At 43.8% G+C, this 17,488-nt stretch overlaps 1 protein-coding gene across 1 annotated transcript in view; it reads right to left on the reverse strand.

The window, feature by feature from the left end:
- Positions 1-1,422: 1,422 nt before the first annotated feature.
- sh3bp4a (SH3-domain binding protein 4a) overlaps positions 1,423-17,488 on the reverse strand; it is a 17,301-nt gene continuing 1,235 nt past the window's right edge. Inside the window, exons 2-5 of the mRNA XM_031852279.1 lie at positions 13,118-13,284; positions 10,211-12,564; positions 3,145-3,333; positions 1,423-3,051 (exon numbers count right to left, since the gene is read on the reverse strand). Of these exons, the coding sequence (XP_031708139.1) occupies positions 2,827-3,051; positions 3,145-3,333; positions 10,211-12,564; positions 13,118-13,241 (2,892 nt within the window). The 5' untranslated portion in view covers positions 13,242-13,284 and the 3' untranslated portion in view covers positions 1,423-2,826. The remainder of the gene's footprint in view (positions 3,052-3,144; positions 3,334-10,210; positions 12,565-13,117; positions 13,285-17,488) is intronic.

Consider the following 17,488-nt stretch of genomic DNA (forward strand, 5'->3'; position numbering starts at 1 on the left):
CTCCGCCATTGATTTCCCTGCTAACGAGTGTGTGTGTGAGAGCAATGATAAACAGGGCGCAGACACACACACACACACACACACGCAACCTGACTTTCTCCCTCTCTAACAAGTCACCTGGATGCCTCTCGCCCGCGCCCACACAGTCTTCTCATCCATAAAACAAGAGCCTCCTTCACTGGTTTACCTCTGATGTGTTCCTCAGGTAACAGGCGACAAGCTGCTCCAGATGGTGACAGAGGTTAAAAGAAAACAAGACAGGCTTCTTCACAAGCAGGTGATGTCTACCTTTAACCAACAAGTTGGGAAACTGCCATGGAGTCTGGTGTATAGTGTAGAGCAGAGTGGTGTATGTGTATATATATATATATATATATATGTGGAGATTATAAATCACACAAGTACGCTGAAGGAACTCCTTATAATGAGACTGAATCGAGAAAGTAACTCATGGGAAATTCAGGTCAACACCTTTGTATTTCTCCACATCTGAACGGACATGTTGATATGTTGAAATAGAGCAACACAAAGCAAAAAGCAGGAGAAGATGTGGAGACGAAAAGTGAGAGCATGTAAAAGTATCCTGAGACGTACGGCAGAGAGATGTGGCGAAAGGAACGTCTCATAAAACGTCTAAAGAAGATTGTTTTAGAGAGAATTCATGACTGACAGTTGATCTGAATGACTGCAGGTTCCATGAGGCGTCCGCATGACAGCAGCAGATAAAGCACCTGTTTTATGTTCCTTCACGTTCTCCAGAGCCACGAGGTGAAACCATGCCGGCCTGTTTCCGCTCACTCATGCTCCAAAAGCTCCGGAAGATGAAACAGGCCGACTCGTCCCAAAGCTCTTCATCTCACCACCTGTTTGGCATTTGTAAAAGCCGGCCAGTTTGTCCCCGAATTAAGGAATGAAAGAGCGAGTGTGTGAAAGTATATTTTCCTCTCACGTCTCTCTGAGTTGATGGACAGAAAAGAGAACTTTTGATTAATAACACCTTTATTGTTATTTATGGTTATTGGCTAGATTTGGTTGAATTAATCTTCTAAATTCAGCTTTTCATGCAGAAACTTGTGTCAGCTGATAAGAAAATAAAACACCAGTTGAGACGTCTTGTAGAGTTTGGAGATGATATGAATACGATGCAAAGGGAATGTGTGAGCTGCCGCACACAGTGTGATTATGTTGTAAAGATAAATACTGAGTTTGGAGACGTATCCAGGAGACGAGCAGGAATGTGGAGGGTGAGTCATCGTGGAAAGGTGGTCCGTCCTCTGATGGTGAATAATTCTCTGCTTTAATTAAAGTGTGTGTGTGTGTGTGTGTGTGTGTGTGTGTGTGTGTGTGTTTGTCTGGGAAAGAGATGCATTGGAGTGCGTTCATGTGTGGCGTTTCCATGTTTACACGAGGGTACCTTCTGTATTGTTGGCGTGGAACTCAGCATCTTTGCAGCATTTGTCACCGAAAAGGAAAAGGCCAATATCTTTTAAAGAAACGTGTGTTTGTGTGTGATTAGCGTAGCTTAGCACAAAGACTGGAAGCAGAGGGAAACTCTGGGTTTGATATTCCAAAAGTGTTTTAATGTCTAAACATACTGAAATGAAAATCATACTTTCTGGTACACGCAAGTTGTTTTAAATTTTCAGTTTTATTGAAAGCATCCGAACAGAAACAGAACGTGTATATAAATATATAAACTCCTCGCACATTGTCTGTTCAGAGCGTGTTCATATTCCAAACAGCAGTCACAAAACATATGGAAACAAAACAGGACGGAACACAGAATGAAAGACTGAAATGAAACAATAAAAGCATCAAAGCCGACTGAGTATATTTGATCACAAATCAAAAGACAAAAAGCTTCTTTAAATATAAATTTAACAAAAACGTGATATTTCCTTCACAGTTTCAAGTCACTTATTTAAGCAGTACACTGTGGTTTACAGGTTTAATTTGACAGTTGATATTTAATTTAATACCTTCCAGTAAAATGTGACACATGAAAATATTTATATTTATGCTGCACTTTGAACCAAAAGACACAGAAACAAAATGTGACATAACAGCACATGATTATTATTCTGAAACACATTTTAGGTCCATCTTCATCTCATCATCTTTGATAAAACTTTTGTTTGTACAACAGTATTCAATTTCGACAATACTGGATGCACTTTGGATGTTTGACTGAAATATGATGGAAATGAGTTTCTCACAAAACCAAACCAAGAAAAGAAAGAATAACACTGTTGATCAAACTGTATTGTTCTGCAAGTATAACAAATACATCTTCATAAACAGACATACTGAGCCTTTACTGCGTGAACTACACTGAGTCACATGTGAAGTTAGCATTGGGCTAGCCGCTTTGGGCTAGCTAATTACTGACTTAATGTTTATCTCATCATCTGCTCTGCCTTCTTTTGCAATAAAAGAATAAAAACTGAGTCAGAAGAGGAGGGAAGAGTTGTTTTTGTGCCACCAAAAGGTTCAGTTCAGTTTGGACGGGGAGCATGTGTGGTTATGTACTGCAGTGGTTGAGGTCGCTGATGTTGTCCTGAGGGAGATGAACAAAATCACTGTAATCAATGAGAGCGAAATTAAACAGGAAGTGAAAATGTGAAGCAAAAAAGAGAAGACATATACGCCATAAAAGAGACAAAGACAGTACAAAAGACATGAAGAAGAAAGCAGGAGTAAAAAACATCTGGCGATGGAAGACGCCCAACAAGCGACGGGACGTGCAGATCCCGAACTGTCCAGGACACTCCTCCAGTAACTCCCACCAAGACCAGAAGACGTCAACTCTTTTAAACAGAAAGAAGTTCACACAGCAAAGTCTCCGTATCCGGTGGGGCAGAAGGCGGCGCCGCGGAGCGTGTCCAGGCAGTTGACGAGGATCAGCGTGCCGGTCAGGTGCTTCCACCTTCTGGTGATGGGGTTCCTCATCTTGTCCAGGCCGAGGTGGAGCTCCTGGATCACGTCTCGGTAGCTGTCCCCGACGTGGGCGGCCCACGTCAGGAGGAAGTCGTAGGCCGGCTTCCACATGGACTGAAGGAGTCAAAGAGAGAAAGAAAAAGGAAGGAAAAACATTTAATGGTGGTTCTTGTATTCCAGTGGACGTAAAGAGACCAGGTCTCTCACCTCATGGTCCAGCAGTCCGTTCTTGTCGCGGTGCGGAGCCTCGTAAGCTTCCATCTGCTGTCTGGACACTCGAGCGAGTTTCTCGGCCAGTTCCCTCCACCGGAACGCCACCTCCACCGCCGTGGTCAGCAAGACGAAGTCCAGGACCAGCTTGGTAACCAGACCCTGGCAGTCCATCTTCAGCAGCGCCTGATGGGGGACGGAGGAGCGGTGGAAAGGGGTTTCATAAAGGAAGTTTGTACAATCTCTTTTGCTTTAGTTCTTTTTTGATTCACGAGCAGAAATATGTGGACCAATGATCGTTATCTAGATCGTTATCTAGAACCAGCCGAACCTTTCTGTCTTAAATTCCCTTAAAACAACAAAGTATCAATGTGCTACCATTCTTCACCGATTCAACATCTATAGGAGTGATTTTTGCTTCTCAAACAGTTGTTTTCATTCATTTTTTTAAACTTGATGAGGTATCTGGTTGGAAACCACTGTTACAGTTTGTCTTATAGGGGCTGAATGTTTGCAAAGAGACAATCCTAAGCCCCTCCTGTAAGTAGTCATGACCCTCCGGCTGTAAAGACGCTCTTACTCAGCTAACGCGGTGAAATGAGGGTTAGAAAATACTGAGCAGATCAGATCAGAGGTGCGTGAAACTCTTCGGAACAGATTTGTCTTAATGGCCTTCAGACAGACAGAACAGCAGCACCCTGAACGTCACGCTTCATGGAAAATGTATTTCAGGTTCTGTGCCTTTTATAGAAATTATATCTCAGAGATTTCCCAGATGCACTCTGAGGATAAACCCTCAAACTGTGGAGCCTCGACTTAATCTAACGGAGCTCAACTAGCTTCTGCTGATTCAGCCTCGCTGTCAGTCAGCTGCAGCACGATAACAAACGTCCAGTCAATGCTTCATGTGTTAAAGCTGCATTCTCTCTTGTGACCATCAGGGGGCGACTCCTCTGGTTGTATAGAAGTCTATGAGAAAACGACTCCTTATCTCTTGATTTATTCCAATGTTTAAGTTTTTGAATTTTGAATACAGGACTTTTACACGTAGTGGAGTATTTTTACACTAGTTTGGAAGAACCATATAATCCCAAACTGATGTAAACTTCCACTTATCAGAATAATCTATTTGACTTCTTTTATCTCCTCTTTCATGAGCTGCAGCTCCGTAATAAATAACCTGGATAACCAACAGCGTGCAGGTTTCTGGAGGTAATGGATTACTTGGTTTTTGAAACAGACACCATTCACCTCCCTCCTCTTCCTCTTCCTCTTCCTCTTCGACCTTCGACTGTGCCGTGATTCAGGCTTCACACGGGGCTCAGGCTAAATATAACGTCAGGGTTCACCGCTGCCGTCTGGAGAGGAGCGCGACGTGGAGCTCTTCGTGCAGGAGGGATGTGCTGTTTGAAGCCGGACAGGATTAAAGTGCATCAGGAAGGAGTTTGTGCTTCAAAATAAAGGTCTTTAATCCTGTCAGAAAAAAACACATCAAACTGCACCAGGTCAAAGGTCAGCGTTGGGACTGAAGGCCTTTACACACCGGTAAAAACCATGTAGACTTGATGTCACCACAACACGTTGTTTCTGTTCCCAGTCCGGCTTTGGTCGATGTTTCCACATTAATAACCACCAACATGATTCTGCTCTAAAAATAGAAAACACTCTGCTCCGTGAGAGACCAAAGTGTCTGAAAAATAAGGGATGGCGGCGACCTGCAGGAAGCCCCGAAGCAGATGGACAGACGGAGCTGACAGCTGACCGGGCGGCTGTCAGTTAAATGAGCTTCACTTCCAAAAGGAAGGAGGGAGGAGAGGTGGAGCAGAGCAGACGACAATACCGACAGGTAGAGAAGAAAGAGAGGGAGAGAGTAAAAAAGATGGACATGATAAACTAAATGGCAGAAGCAAGAGAGAAAGAGAACGCATCCCTTTAGACCGAAATTTAAAAATTACATTTAATATGTTGGGAGTCGAGATATTACATTAAAAACCAATGGAGTCCAAGTTAATTAAACATGTGAATCTTATTTAAGACATTTGGCATTTTCTTATGTGCAAAAGCAGAAAAACAACCCCAAAATGTATTTTGTCCTTCTGGTATTTTCAATCTCCCATTCCACCTTTACAAGTACAGTAAAGCCACATGACAGACAGTTTTCTCTTCAAGGTTCTCCTGAAATATTCAGCTTCTGATTTGTTCAAGAGTTTGGTTCCTGGTTTACATGTCCCATCATGGGGAGTTTGGCAGGAAGAAGTTGAGGAAACACTTTTGGTTTCAGTTTAGATCGATCACTTCCTGAGGAGCAGACGTTCCTGCAGGATCTAAGGGCGACTGTGTGCAGTCTAGACTCTCTGCAACTATTTCATCAAAAGATCAGCTGCTCAGACGTTGATTTCTACTGGCTGCACGTTTGTAAAGAAGTTTAATTTCCTGAGCCAGCTGACGAGTAAAGACCTTGGTTTTAGATGGGAGTCTACAAGCAGGGGATTGAATTCGTCCCCTGGAGGAGTGCTTGGCCCCTCCTCACTGCACAGATCTATAATTTAACAACACTCTCCCGGCCTTTCAGACACCGACAGTCCGGCTCTCGTTTGTCCTCTGCCTCCGTAACTCGAGCCTCGGCGTTAAAAGATCTGCGGGGCGGTGTCGGATGCCCTCGAGTCCTCCAGATCCGTCCTGATCGATGCATGCTCACATTTCATGAGAACACCTGTCGGCTGGTGTGGACGAGAGAGGGGGAGACTAAACCATGAGCGCTTGTTCACTGCTGCAACACTTTATGTTTCACACCGAGCTGCAATTAAAGCCGGCAGGGTTACAGCTTCCACATTTGCAGAAGCAAGAATTTAATTCATGTGTGGTTGTGCTGCAGACTGAAGACAGCAAGATCAGCGAAGCTTTGTTTGTGCTGCAGCTCGAAACAAAAAGATATGGCTTTAATTATTGCAAAGGGAGAAAGCCACACTGAGCTCCCTCTTACTATTACTGCAGTTTGTGTCCACCATCAAGCTGAAATAACACCTCTACTGTCCCATCACACAGACAAAGTCCAGGTATGGCGGACATGTACCGATCCAGGGGACAAATGAAATATAAGTGGATATCTTTTATTAGGGAAACCTTGGACTCAAGTAAAAGCTGCTACAACTGGATCAATGAAAACTTTAGGAAGTGAGCTTTATGGATGAAGTGATAAATTGCCCAAGATTGACACTTAATCAAAAAGAGACAATAAAGGGAACTTTCATCTCTCTCTTTCCTCCCTGTTCTAGCTCTGGCCTATGATGATCTATTCTCTACTATGAAAAGGTTAAGTTGAGTTAGTTTTTACTTCTCACAGTGACACTAAGAAATAACACATGAAGTCGTTTCAATTCTGAAAAACACAGGAAACAAGAAGCGCAGTTGTTTGGACGCGCTGCAGGCGCATGCTGCCCTTTAGAAAGTCAGGAACAGGAAATGTTTTCACTTTATATAGAACATCAGCTGATAATGGTGAGATGCTCAATTTAAGTCATGACATGGTTAGCGTAGCTTAGCATAAAAACAGGAAGCAGGAGGGGAGACACAGCGAGCCTGGCTCTGTTGAACTCTACCAGCCAGGAGGCATTGGTACCGTTCTGCAAAACACGGATACGTTGCACGTGGACGTTTTTGCGTTTGAGCGAGTGTTGTAGTACAACGAGCGACGCAAAGAGCAAATGACGTAGTAAATATAACGAACATTATTGAAAGTGACATGGTGTAAACACGATTACAGGAGGTAAAACAAACACGGGACTTTCACCCTGGAGACAGGTGTCGCGTGAAACTAAAAGTTTACTTTGACTTTACGCTTTTTACGTAACGTTGTTACACTTGTTGACTTACGTAAGACAGTCTGCTAATGGCAGTTGCTATTTCTTAACACTAGTAAACGTTATATTACATTTTAACGCTATTATTTGAACAAAAAACATATTTTTTTCAAATTTTAACCATTTTGTTGCCTAAACTTAACCATCGTTGCACAATGTTAACCACGTAGCATTGTGGGTACGAAGCTGATGACGACGAAACGTATTTACGTGTTTTAGTTTCAGAAACGTCAACATTCAATGTGTCCGTGTTTTGAAGAAACGTACAAAGCCCTTTTTTCTTCATGATTCAAGGATCATTTATTGTTGTTGTGCAACACAGGGATGCAAAGAGAAATGAGAAAAAACATGACAAACAAAACAAAACAAAAAAACAGTAGTGCACTATAACTAGTCCAGCTAGCTCTTTATGCTAAGCTAAACCAATCCCCTCAGTGCTCAGCCTTCGAACTGAACTATTATTCTGGAACTAAACAAATGAGTAAAGTCAGTGTAATGAGGCAGGGAAACAAAGCCCACAGCTTGTTCATATTACAGTATAGTGTGTCTAAACTCTTTCTTTTCCACTTCCCTCCCACCAAACCTATTTTCTCTGCCTCCTCTCTCATTACAGAAACCACAGGGGGGAAAATGAAGCTCCCTCATCGAGACATTGCTCCCACTTTGAGTCTCACTCCCTGGGTTTCTCACCACGACGACTTCCAGTTTACACTCCTCATCGATACCCGATCAATATTTCATCCTGTCCTTTCCCAGCACTTCTTTCCAATGAGCTAATCTGCATACTGAAGTGTGGTCTTACTCGACCAACATATTGTGTACAATGTTTTTTGTGATGCTTGAATAAGACACATTTATTTGGAAGATTTCACAGATTTGTGTGTATTTTTGTCCTAAAAAGGAGCAGATCTTGGCTGGATAAAAGCCTCATTATTAGGAGAATGAATGCCTTGTTTGCTAATCGAGGATTTTGTAGCCAGAGGTTCTCAACGTAGGAATGTTTTATTGAGTAACAGTTATACAAGGAAGGCTATTTCTCCCTTTGAGGAGAAGATTTAGTAATTCAAGCCTGTGTGACTCACTGGACCTTGTTCCTGCAGCCCAATGACAATTTACTATCTGGAGAAAATGTTGCAGGGGACAGACACGCATTCACGCACATCTTGGAGTGCTTTACAACTGATGTAGTGCAGCAGCAAACAGGGCAAGGATTTTTAAGTTTAAGATGCGTGTGCACACAAATATGAATGCTGAATGCCCTTGCACTAGACAGCAAAAGATGATGAATAGCGGTGCACAACGCAAACAGCTACATAAAAAACAACTAAGCACCTCATCAGTTAAGCTGTTGAACTGAAGCAGCGCTGCAAATGTCAGAAAAAGTGATAAAATGTTCATCGCAATTTCCAATAACTCAAGTTGAAGTGCTTTCATTGTCTGATCAACAGTCCGGAACATAAAGATATAAATTCACTGTCACTTCAATCGAAGAAAAGCAGCAAATCCACAGAGGAGAGAAGCAGGAACTATTGAATGTTTAAAAAAAACATTGACTTATTGTTTGACATTTCATCAAATGTGTTTCATGAATTCATTGATTTTATTTTAGCCTCGAATAGATTCAATTAAATTGAGCTTTTGCTCCGTTGCAGAAAGTCTCAACGCGGTTCACATTCAGCAAACAATAACTTTACATTTGATTCAGTCCGAGCAGCTTGCAGAGCAACACGGGCCACTGAATGTCCGGCTAAAACACGGAGCAATGATTTGCGTCCAGCTAGGAAACATCGTATCAGAGGTAAACGGTCTAACACTTGAATGGGCTGTAACACTTGTGGACAAACCTTTCCATCAAGGTCAATAGAACACATTTCTATATGGTCCTTGAGGATTAAGGTGTCTCCGACTTCAGAAGAAAATGGCTAGACTTCAGTGAAGGTCATCCGAGTGTGTGGTCGTTTCATTTTTTCAGTAAATATGAAAGAAAGGACATCAGAGGAGTCAAAGGATGGAGCCTGGTTCAGAGATAAGAAAGCCAAGGCGCTCTTTGTGCACACAGTAAGTTTAAAAGCCTCAGCAGGAGTTGAAGGTATACCCGCCAGAATAAAAGCCTTTAATAAAACATAAAAGGCTCCTTTGCTTTAGACCTTGAGAGATTATGGGTGGGGTCACATGACGTACAGCCAAACAGGGAAAGTTATTTGCAGGTGTGTTTCTCTGGATAACCGTGAAAGGTTAAAAAAGGCATGCACAGCAAATGAGTAACACTCCTTTACCTTAACAGTTACTGTCAAAGTCCCATTTAGCAAGGCACTTTACCACCAGCTGCTCCGGTGGCCGCACTGAGCATGTCGCATGCACGCTTCGTCAACTCCGCCTGGATAAACAGCAGTTGGAGAAAGTACTTTGCTAAAGTACTTTTTGAATAATGACGTCTGGCGAGGGAAATGTCTCGAGACTATTTTTGCTCCCCCCAGGGTGTCGGCGCTGTCGGCGGAGAAAAACACATCAAGGCCGGCGTGTGTTTGCTTGACAGAGTTGTTTATGATCAAACTGCAGATGTTAAGTTTTATTTCTATGCTTTTTTTGACAGGATTTTCTCCTCCAAACCCCCCTTCATTTTTCATGTGGTGGCTGTTCATGCTGTGAGCCGCCTCAGGCTGTAGGACAAGTTGTTTACCATTCATGTGACTGAGCATAAGGACTCAAACGCTTCCAGCTCACACTCAACACAGGCTGAAGTGGAAAGAAATCAAACAAAGACACCTATGTGCTATGGTAATGCTCGACTGTGTAACAGTTGGAGGACAAGGGCGAATGGCCCTCATATTGTCTGTTTCCAGCTTCTAAAATGTGAAAATTTGCTTATTTTCTCTGTTTTTTATCATCAAATTCAGAATATTTGTTTTTTGGACTGTTGGTCAGCTAAAACAAGCAATCCAAAGACATTATCTTCAGTCTCTAAGAACTTGATATCGACCTTTTCACTCTTTTTAGGGATTGAAATGTAGACCCCATTTGGGCAGCATCATGTTCTTTGTCTTAGGGGCAGTGACAGATTTTCATCCCACTGATAACAGGATCCCAATCCAACAGGAGTGGTTTGTTTCTCCAGAAACATTGGAGGGATGGTGGAGAGAATCAAGTCAAATTCAAAATTATAAACAGAAATCAATGAAAAATAAAAACATGATTGGTCTCACCATCATGAGTTCCCTCTGGAAGGACTTCCTCTCCTTGTTCTCCATGTTCGTACACTCCTCTTTGAGTTTCTCCAGAACCGACGCCACCTTCTCCGGCTCGTTGTCCAGCTCGGTCCGGCAAAAGTAATTCAGTGGCAAATTCCCATTACCCAGGGCATCTGCGAACGCCCTCCAGTTTCCCACATTCTCCATTAAAACCGTCCTCACTGTCGCGTAGATGTACGTGAGAAATTTGCAAGGCCTCAGGATCTGCTCCAGCAGGATTGTGGTCGTTAGGTCCGGCCCACACCAATAAATGGGCTTGACCTTACCCAGAACTAAAACATTCTTGGCGTGGACGAGGCCCACCTTCCCCTGATAGTATCCAATGTACCACTCTTTGGTCCGCAGCTGCCCTCGCAGTTTGATTTTCTCCTCGCTGAGCAAAGCGATAACATCCCCCTTTTTGTACTCCAACAGATAAGTGCTCTTGTGCTGCCTGATCACTGTTTTGATCAACTTGCCGAATTTAAGGTTGGTGATGCACCGGTCCTGAAACTTTGGGTATTTGGAAGTGACGGCCAGCGGTGAGAGGACGATCTTATCCACCTCTTTCTTTTTCAGAAACCTCCTCTGGCCTGTTATCCTCGGTCCGGTTGTTGGCGGCGGTGGCGGCGTTTGGACGCAGAACTGGGTGAGGATGCAGTCAAGGGCGTCCTTGACTTGGACCCTGAGAGTGAAGTCTGAAATGCTGTCGGGGTTGTGCGATGTGATCATGTACAGGAGCCTGCTGACTTTCCCCAGTTTGACCTGAAATCCCCGAATCAACCCCGCACCCTCGTTCGCCCTCACCTGGTAGTTGGACATGTTGGAGTACAAACCCACCTGGAGGTCTTGAGGGTACCCCAGCGCAAACTGGTGCTTCCCCCATAGCTGCAGGGCCACGGGCGGGCTGGAGCCAGCCTGTCGGCCCACCTCGTTAACCAACAAGGTATTTGGGGCGCAGTCATGCCCAAACATGGCCACGACTGTTTTAAAGGAAGGGTGAATGTGCTTGGGTCCGTAAAGGCCCAGAGTTACTTTCCTATGCACATGGTCCCAAACGGTGGTATTGGGGCTGATGTACTGAGACTGAACCACAACAGCCACATACATACAAGGCTCTAGACCATCCAGCTGCACCTGGACTGTATCATTGTAAAGGTAAGCATTCGGGATGGGCGTGTAAGGCCCTTCTTTGCAGTCACTTCGAACACAAAGCACCTCTGCAGTGTGACAACTGTCCTTCTTGACAGCGACCATTACCTTCATCTCCAACGTGATGAAAGACTTGGTCTCCATGTTGCTTAGCTTGATCTCCACCACGGGGCTGACAGTGGAGCAGTGGTCACTGTTGAGCTCCAGAGGAGGGTCTAGTAAGGCTTTCATGGAGATCTGCTGGTGGTCTCCTTGGCTGACGTGGCCCTCGGGGATGTGGATGCTGATTTGGGTGTCCGGGAGCTGAACAACTCCTCCGTTAGTGTCCAACCTGCACACGATGTTGGTCTCCACTGGCTGCGTTTGGCCCCATCCGGGACTCTGGCCCAGGGAGTCAAGGTCATGGCAAGACCTAGCTAGCTTTCTGTGGTTCAACCACGCAGTCCTGAAGTCCTCCCTGCTCTGAAACTGCTCTGGTGAAGGAGCCTTAAGGCCTTTGAAGAACCCCGAAGAAGGTAACGTTGGATTCGACTGCGCCTGCAGTACTGACAGTTCTGAGAGACTGTGGGAACGTTTACTCCTGAAAAACGGGTTATCCCTGTGGACGTTAGGTGCAACCTCTTGGTTTGGGCTGGTGGGGGTGGTATTGTTAATGTGGCAGCTGCTGAACCCATTGGTCATGATTGTACTGGTGTTAAAGTTTGAGCAAGATGATGGAGATTCCATTGCATCAAACAGAATAAGGTCTGTTGAGTTCCTCACACTTACATCTTTGCAGTTTTGATCTAATGGACAGATAAAAGGGTTCGCAGAGAACGGGCTGTTGTTGTAAATTGGTGAGGGCTTCAGGGTCATCCCTGTCCACTCCCCCAAACCTCCAAACTCCTTCGACCCATCCTCGTATCCTTCCCCAAGACTGTCAATCATCCCACTGTCGCTAAGCGAGGAGTTCCTGAAGTTGACCAGCTGGACATAGGCGGCTGGGATGTAGCCCATTTCCGTGTTGTTGTGGGCATACCACCACTCTCCTCCTGACGTGTCCAACACATAAAGCCGATCGCCTTTGGCGAACTTTAGCGTGGTGAAGCTGCTGGGGCAATAATCCTTTATGGCAACCACTTCCTGCGCGGCTCCATAGGAGGCTGACGTGTCCAGCCTCAAGGCACTGGGAGAAGGCACTGAAAAGGAAAAAGATGTTAGAGAATCTCTTAAAACTATTAGTGGTGCTCTTCCGCCCCTGATTGCAAAGTGGTTTTGTAACTGGTTGTTCACTATTTTAGATAAGTGCACTTACAGTAATCACTCAATGGCTGATTACTGTAAAATACTGCTGTTAACAGCGCTTATCTCATAATCAGACATGTAATGGGTCAGTTGGAATAATGAGGTGATGGTACTACAGACCGGACATAAATGTAAAATAGCCCCCAAAATAACCTTTAATAATTCTAAAAGCAACGACAAAATGTTCAGATCACCGAGTTAACATATGAGCAGATGAACTGCATAATTCCCTGCATCATTTTCTATTTTTAGTTCGCACCATTAGCGTATATAGAGCATGTAAACATAGCTGTAATGAAGTGCAACCAGTGAAGCGAAAGAGCCAGAGAAAGAATAATACCGTTTACATATGACTGAATTAGAGAAGATGAAAAGCACAAAATTAGATATTGAACTTTGACTGATCAGATAATCAAATGAAGTGTGTGAATACAGTGAAGCACTGACCTTTGACATCGTTGAGACTGGCCCCAGTGATCCCTTCGCTGAGGTCGATGAGCGTCCCCTCAGACTTGCAGCGAGGAAGGATGTGATTGTTGTTCGTCACTCTGATGATGCGATGGGCAGCCATGGCCGGTGCTTGAAATACAATTCGCTCATTGGCAGCTTTTCATCTGGATGGGGAACAAGCAAAGCATTTCAGGGTCCAGCCATTTAGCTGATGCTAAATGCTAATTTTCCAGATCATTGACCCAGTTAAAGGCCATACAGGTCAAAGCTGCAGCAGCAGAAAATAAGGTTTGACAAATATCTCTGCTTTCATGAAATGACTCCCGGCTAACAGAGTTAGTTATTTTCTAGATCGATGCAAAGATCATAAAAGAGAAAGATATAGGAGGAGAGCAATCAATAAGCATTAAAGAAAAAGAGATTTAAGTTATGAGTGAAAGTGACAATAAGGGTCAGAAACACAATCTAAAGCAATGTTACTTTTGTCAACCTCAGGCGAAAATATGTATTATGTTTAGTCACATTCATCTTTATCCTTTTAGTCAACTTTGAGTCAAATGTTTTCTCTATTAACTTTGTCAGCTATCTTTAATTTCGTCCTGCGTCAGATGACCTTCTGCATTAGAATATATTGAATATTTCATTCAATCTAGTCCAAAACTTAATTTACAAAAGATTTTACCTGATCATTATCTGATGAAAAACAAAGGATTAAAATAAATAATAAATAAAGGTTGATAACATACAGGGAATTCAACCCGACAACCATCTCTCTCCCTCCTCCGGCTGCTGCTCTGCTCTGAGTGTTTTGAGTATTTCCATCTCCGATTGTGTCACGCAAGTCACCGATTTCCTTGTCAGAATAGAGATTTGTGTGGAATCACAACCAACACAGTCAGCAGACGACTGTGATCTGATAAACGAAGCGGCAGAAAATCGCTGCTCCCTTCAGTCTCAACAGACATTTATTATTCCTGCAGCGGGAACATTTGCACACTAATGATGCCGTTATAATCTGATTAAAGCAACGCAGACTGTAGGAGCTGCCATAATAATGCCTTTCGCTGATTATCTTCGTTAGAGCTGTGATGTTCACAGCTGAATGAAACTGATTCAGATGTTTGCTTAAACACATCACTTCACTATGTTATTGTATTTTCTGCTTGAATAACACACAGAAAATGAGCTATTATTAGCAAGGAGGCGACAGAGATGCAGAGCTTTCTGTCTAAAGCTGGTCAGAACTCTCTCTACACACTTTAACACAAACTATTTATTCAAATCCCTGCAGCTTCAGTCTGCTTTATTTTTTCAACAAAGTTGTTGCAGAGCAGAGGTGCACTCTGGGATGCAGAGCATGCAGTGAGGAGAAAGTTGGGCTTGTTTAACATCCCTTGAAATGGGAGCTGGTGCTGAAAGCCAGTCAAACTCCTCCGAGGGGACGTTTCATTGTCTGCCCCCTCTCTGCGGGGAGCGTGTGCCCCGTCGATAAACCCCTCCTCCCTCGATAATGAGCAGCACCATCAATAACAAGCCGCCCGGCAGACAAAGACACAGCCGCTGGCTTTGATACAGCATGGAGGAGATCCCAGCTGAATGCAGCGGGAGGTGAGGGCGGCTCTGACAGATACAAGGGGGGGGGGGGGACCGCTGCAGATCCATGCCGAGAAAGAAAAACTGACAATTACAAAAAGTTAAAACAATGTGACCTCTCAGGGTTCTTTCTATTTTAGAGAATAACATCAGAAAGTAAAGACAGCATTTGGGGAAATGATGTTATTTTTGTTTTTACTTCACGTTGGCAGATGACTTTCAGTTACAGAGGGAGAAGCAGCGCTGGAAGAGAAGCTCTCGGGAGATCTCGGCGCACTGCTGCTTGTGGGTTAGCCGTCCTCACAATTGGAAACAGGAATATGGTGCATTAATATCTGAGTCTGCGAAACACTCTGCGTTATTAACTCATTTCAGCCGGGCTGACAGAGCGGTGAGTCGAAGGTTTAATTAGCCGAGTGTCGGCCGGTCCTAATCCCCGGATGAATGATGCTATAATAACCGTTTCCAGCTGCCATATGCTGGCTGGAGTTTATCGCTCCTCCATCGCAGCTGTTTAAATGAAGCAGATTACACGGCAGCACGGATCTGTTAGTGCACGGCTGGAAAACTTAAGCAGTATATGTCATATTCAGACTTGTTGAATTCCCTGTGGAAGCATTCAAACAGGCAGCATGATCCCAGATCAAAGGAGGAGGCTGAAGGGCTAAAAGTCTCTTGAATCATCAAACTAAAGTCTGATTCATCGCTATCAGTTTAGTCAAATGCAATGAAAACAACTTTAAAGGCTTGTTAGCTTATTCAACAGATCTAGATGCCATAAATCTCCACAGGGAGTAATATTACAGATGCTGCCTGCTGCTGTTCCTTCATTTACTAAAACATGTGTTTCTTTAATGATTACGGTTCGTTAGATCTACATGGACTCTCTCTCTCTGTACAGTTTGTCGTAGAGACAAAATAAATGACCCTCAACGCGATAATACAAGCTGCACCAAAACCAAAACCACTGACTTTAACGTCCACTAAAGGTCAGCTCTGTCTGCCGCTGTGCAGGACACTGAGTGCAGCCTTAATTGAGTCCCGACCTCAGGGACAGAAACGCATTAGGTTCTACTTGAGTCGGGTTCCTGCAGTAACTGGCTGCCCTGTTGTGGCCTGCGGCAATGCAGAGTCTGCTCCCAGCATGCATTTGGGCATGTGTTTATAACTGTGATGTAGAACTTTCTCGCAAGTTTGGGTTAGGACGCAGTTTTAATTACAGTCAAACAAATCTCAGTGTTTTCACTGCAAGATGCATCGACTGAATGTTCAAGAAAAGCTTTGCAAATAAACAAGCTCGTGACATCATGCAGCCTGCATGCTTAAACCAACCACAATAGGCTCAGTTTGGTACTTTGGTGGTGAAAGAAAGGTTCATCAGAGAGGAGGAGGTGCTTTGTGTTTGTTTCAGGAAACATCGCTCACTGATGTGCCGTCAAGTTATGAAAAGTCTGATTCATCAATCTGACAAGTTTCCTCTCCTGAGGAGATTCATTTCATATAATTGCGTCGCGTGCCGCCATCGTCTCTCTTTCTCAGCTCTGTGACATGTTCAGGTTTTAGCTTTCAGCCTGCAGACCAGCAGAAATAAATAAGTAAATCCTCGGCTTGGCATGTGGTCAAGTACATCAGACCGAGGTGCTGCTCGGCCCCGACCGCCGCCGCTCATCACCGCACAAATTCATCCGTAGAAACATGACAGTCGCTCCTCTCCAGGTAAATGAGCCGAACACAGTAGTGTCGCTTCTTCCTCCGAGATTCCTCAAGCGAAGAGAAAGAGGAAGAATCAGCAGCGAGTGGCTCATTAAGCGCTTTGAATGCTGTAATTTACTTCTATTTTGAGTCATAAATAATAAACAGACGGATGATGTGATGAAACATCCTTCTGTGAATCCGTCGCATTAACCAGTATTTATGATTCCATGAAAAGGGTTTTGAGCTAATAATGTGGGTTGATGATGTTCAAGTTCAAGTTTCCAGGGCGTTAAAGTCACGTTTACACTCGGATTTTACCTTCTTATCGTTTTCCAAACGTTTTTTATTGGATTATCTGTCTTCAGCTGCTGCTTTTAGTTCATGTCAACGTGTTAAATATGAAAACATGCAGACAGTAAAGATGGAGCAGACTGTTTTCATTCATGCAGCATGTTTTCAGGGAAATAAGTGATGTCTGGTGAAAGCACTGATTTGATGAACATGAAACCCAGAAAACATCCTTGAAACGCTGCTTGAAAGCATTATTGAGGGCGATTATCTAAACCGTCCCTGATCGCTTTGCAAACACTGAACGCCAAAACACTGAACGCCAAAACACTGAACAATTGGCCAGAAATCAGGCTGCAGGAAGATCACATGACTACTGTCCAGACATTTAATGTGCGAGAATCAATGAAGCACTTCGTTTAACAGATATTTAGAAGTAATTCAGTTTACAATGAATTGTTACGTGAACTGACTTACTGATTGATGGTACTTTAATAATGTAATCAAGATGTTATTTGTTAATGACTTTTATATCAATACAGCGTGCAAAAGGTGTGTGAAGGACAGAGTGGTGATTCAAGTCTATACATTTGCAAGAAAGTGTGTGTGTGTGTGTGTGTGTGTGTGTGTGCTGAGAAGCCATTAATTACAAAATGGAGCGCACCTTCGCGCGGTGCTGGAAAACGATGACATGCTAGTTTTTAGGCTTAGCCTCTGGGGGGGGGGGGGGGAGAGAAAAAAAAAAAGGGTGTGTGTGTGTGTGTGAGAGAGAGAGAGAGAGAGAGAGAGAGA

The sequence above is a fragment of the Anarrhichthys ocellatus genome, unplaced genomic scaffold (genome assembly GCF_004355925.1).
Source record: "Anarrhichthys ocellatus isolate YVR2014 unplaced genomic scaffold, GSC_Weel_1.0 scaffold12, whole genome shotgun sequence".
NCBI lineage: Eukaryota > Metazoa > Chordata > Actinopteri > Perciformes > Anarhichadidae > Anarrhichthys > Anarrhichthys ocellatus.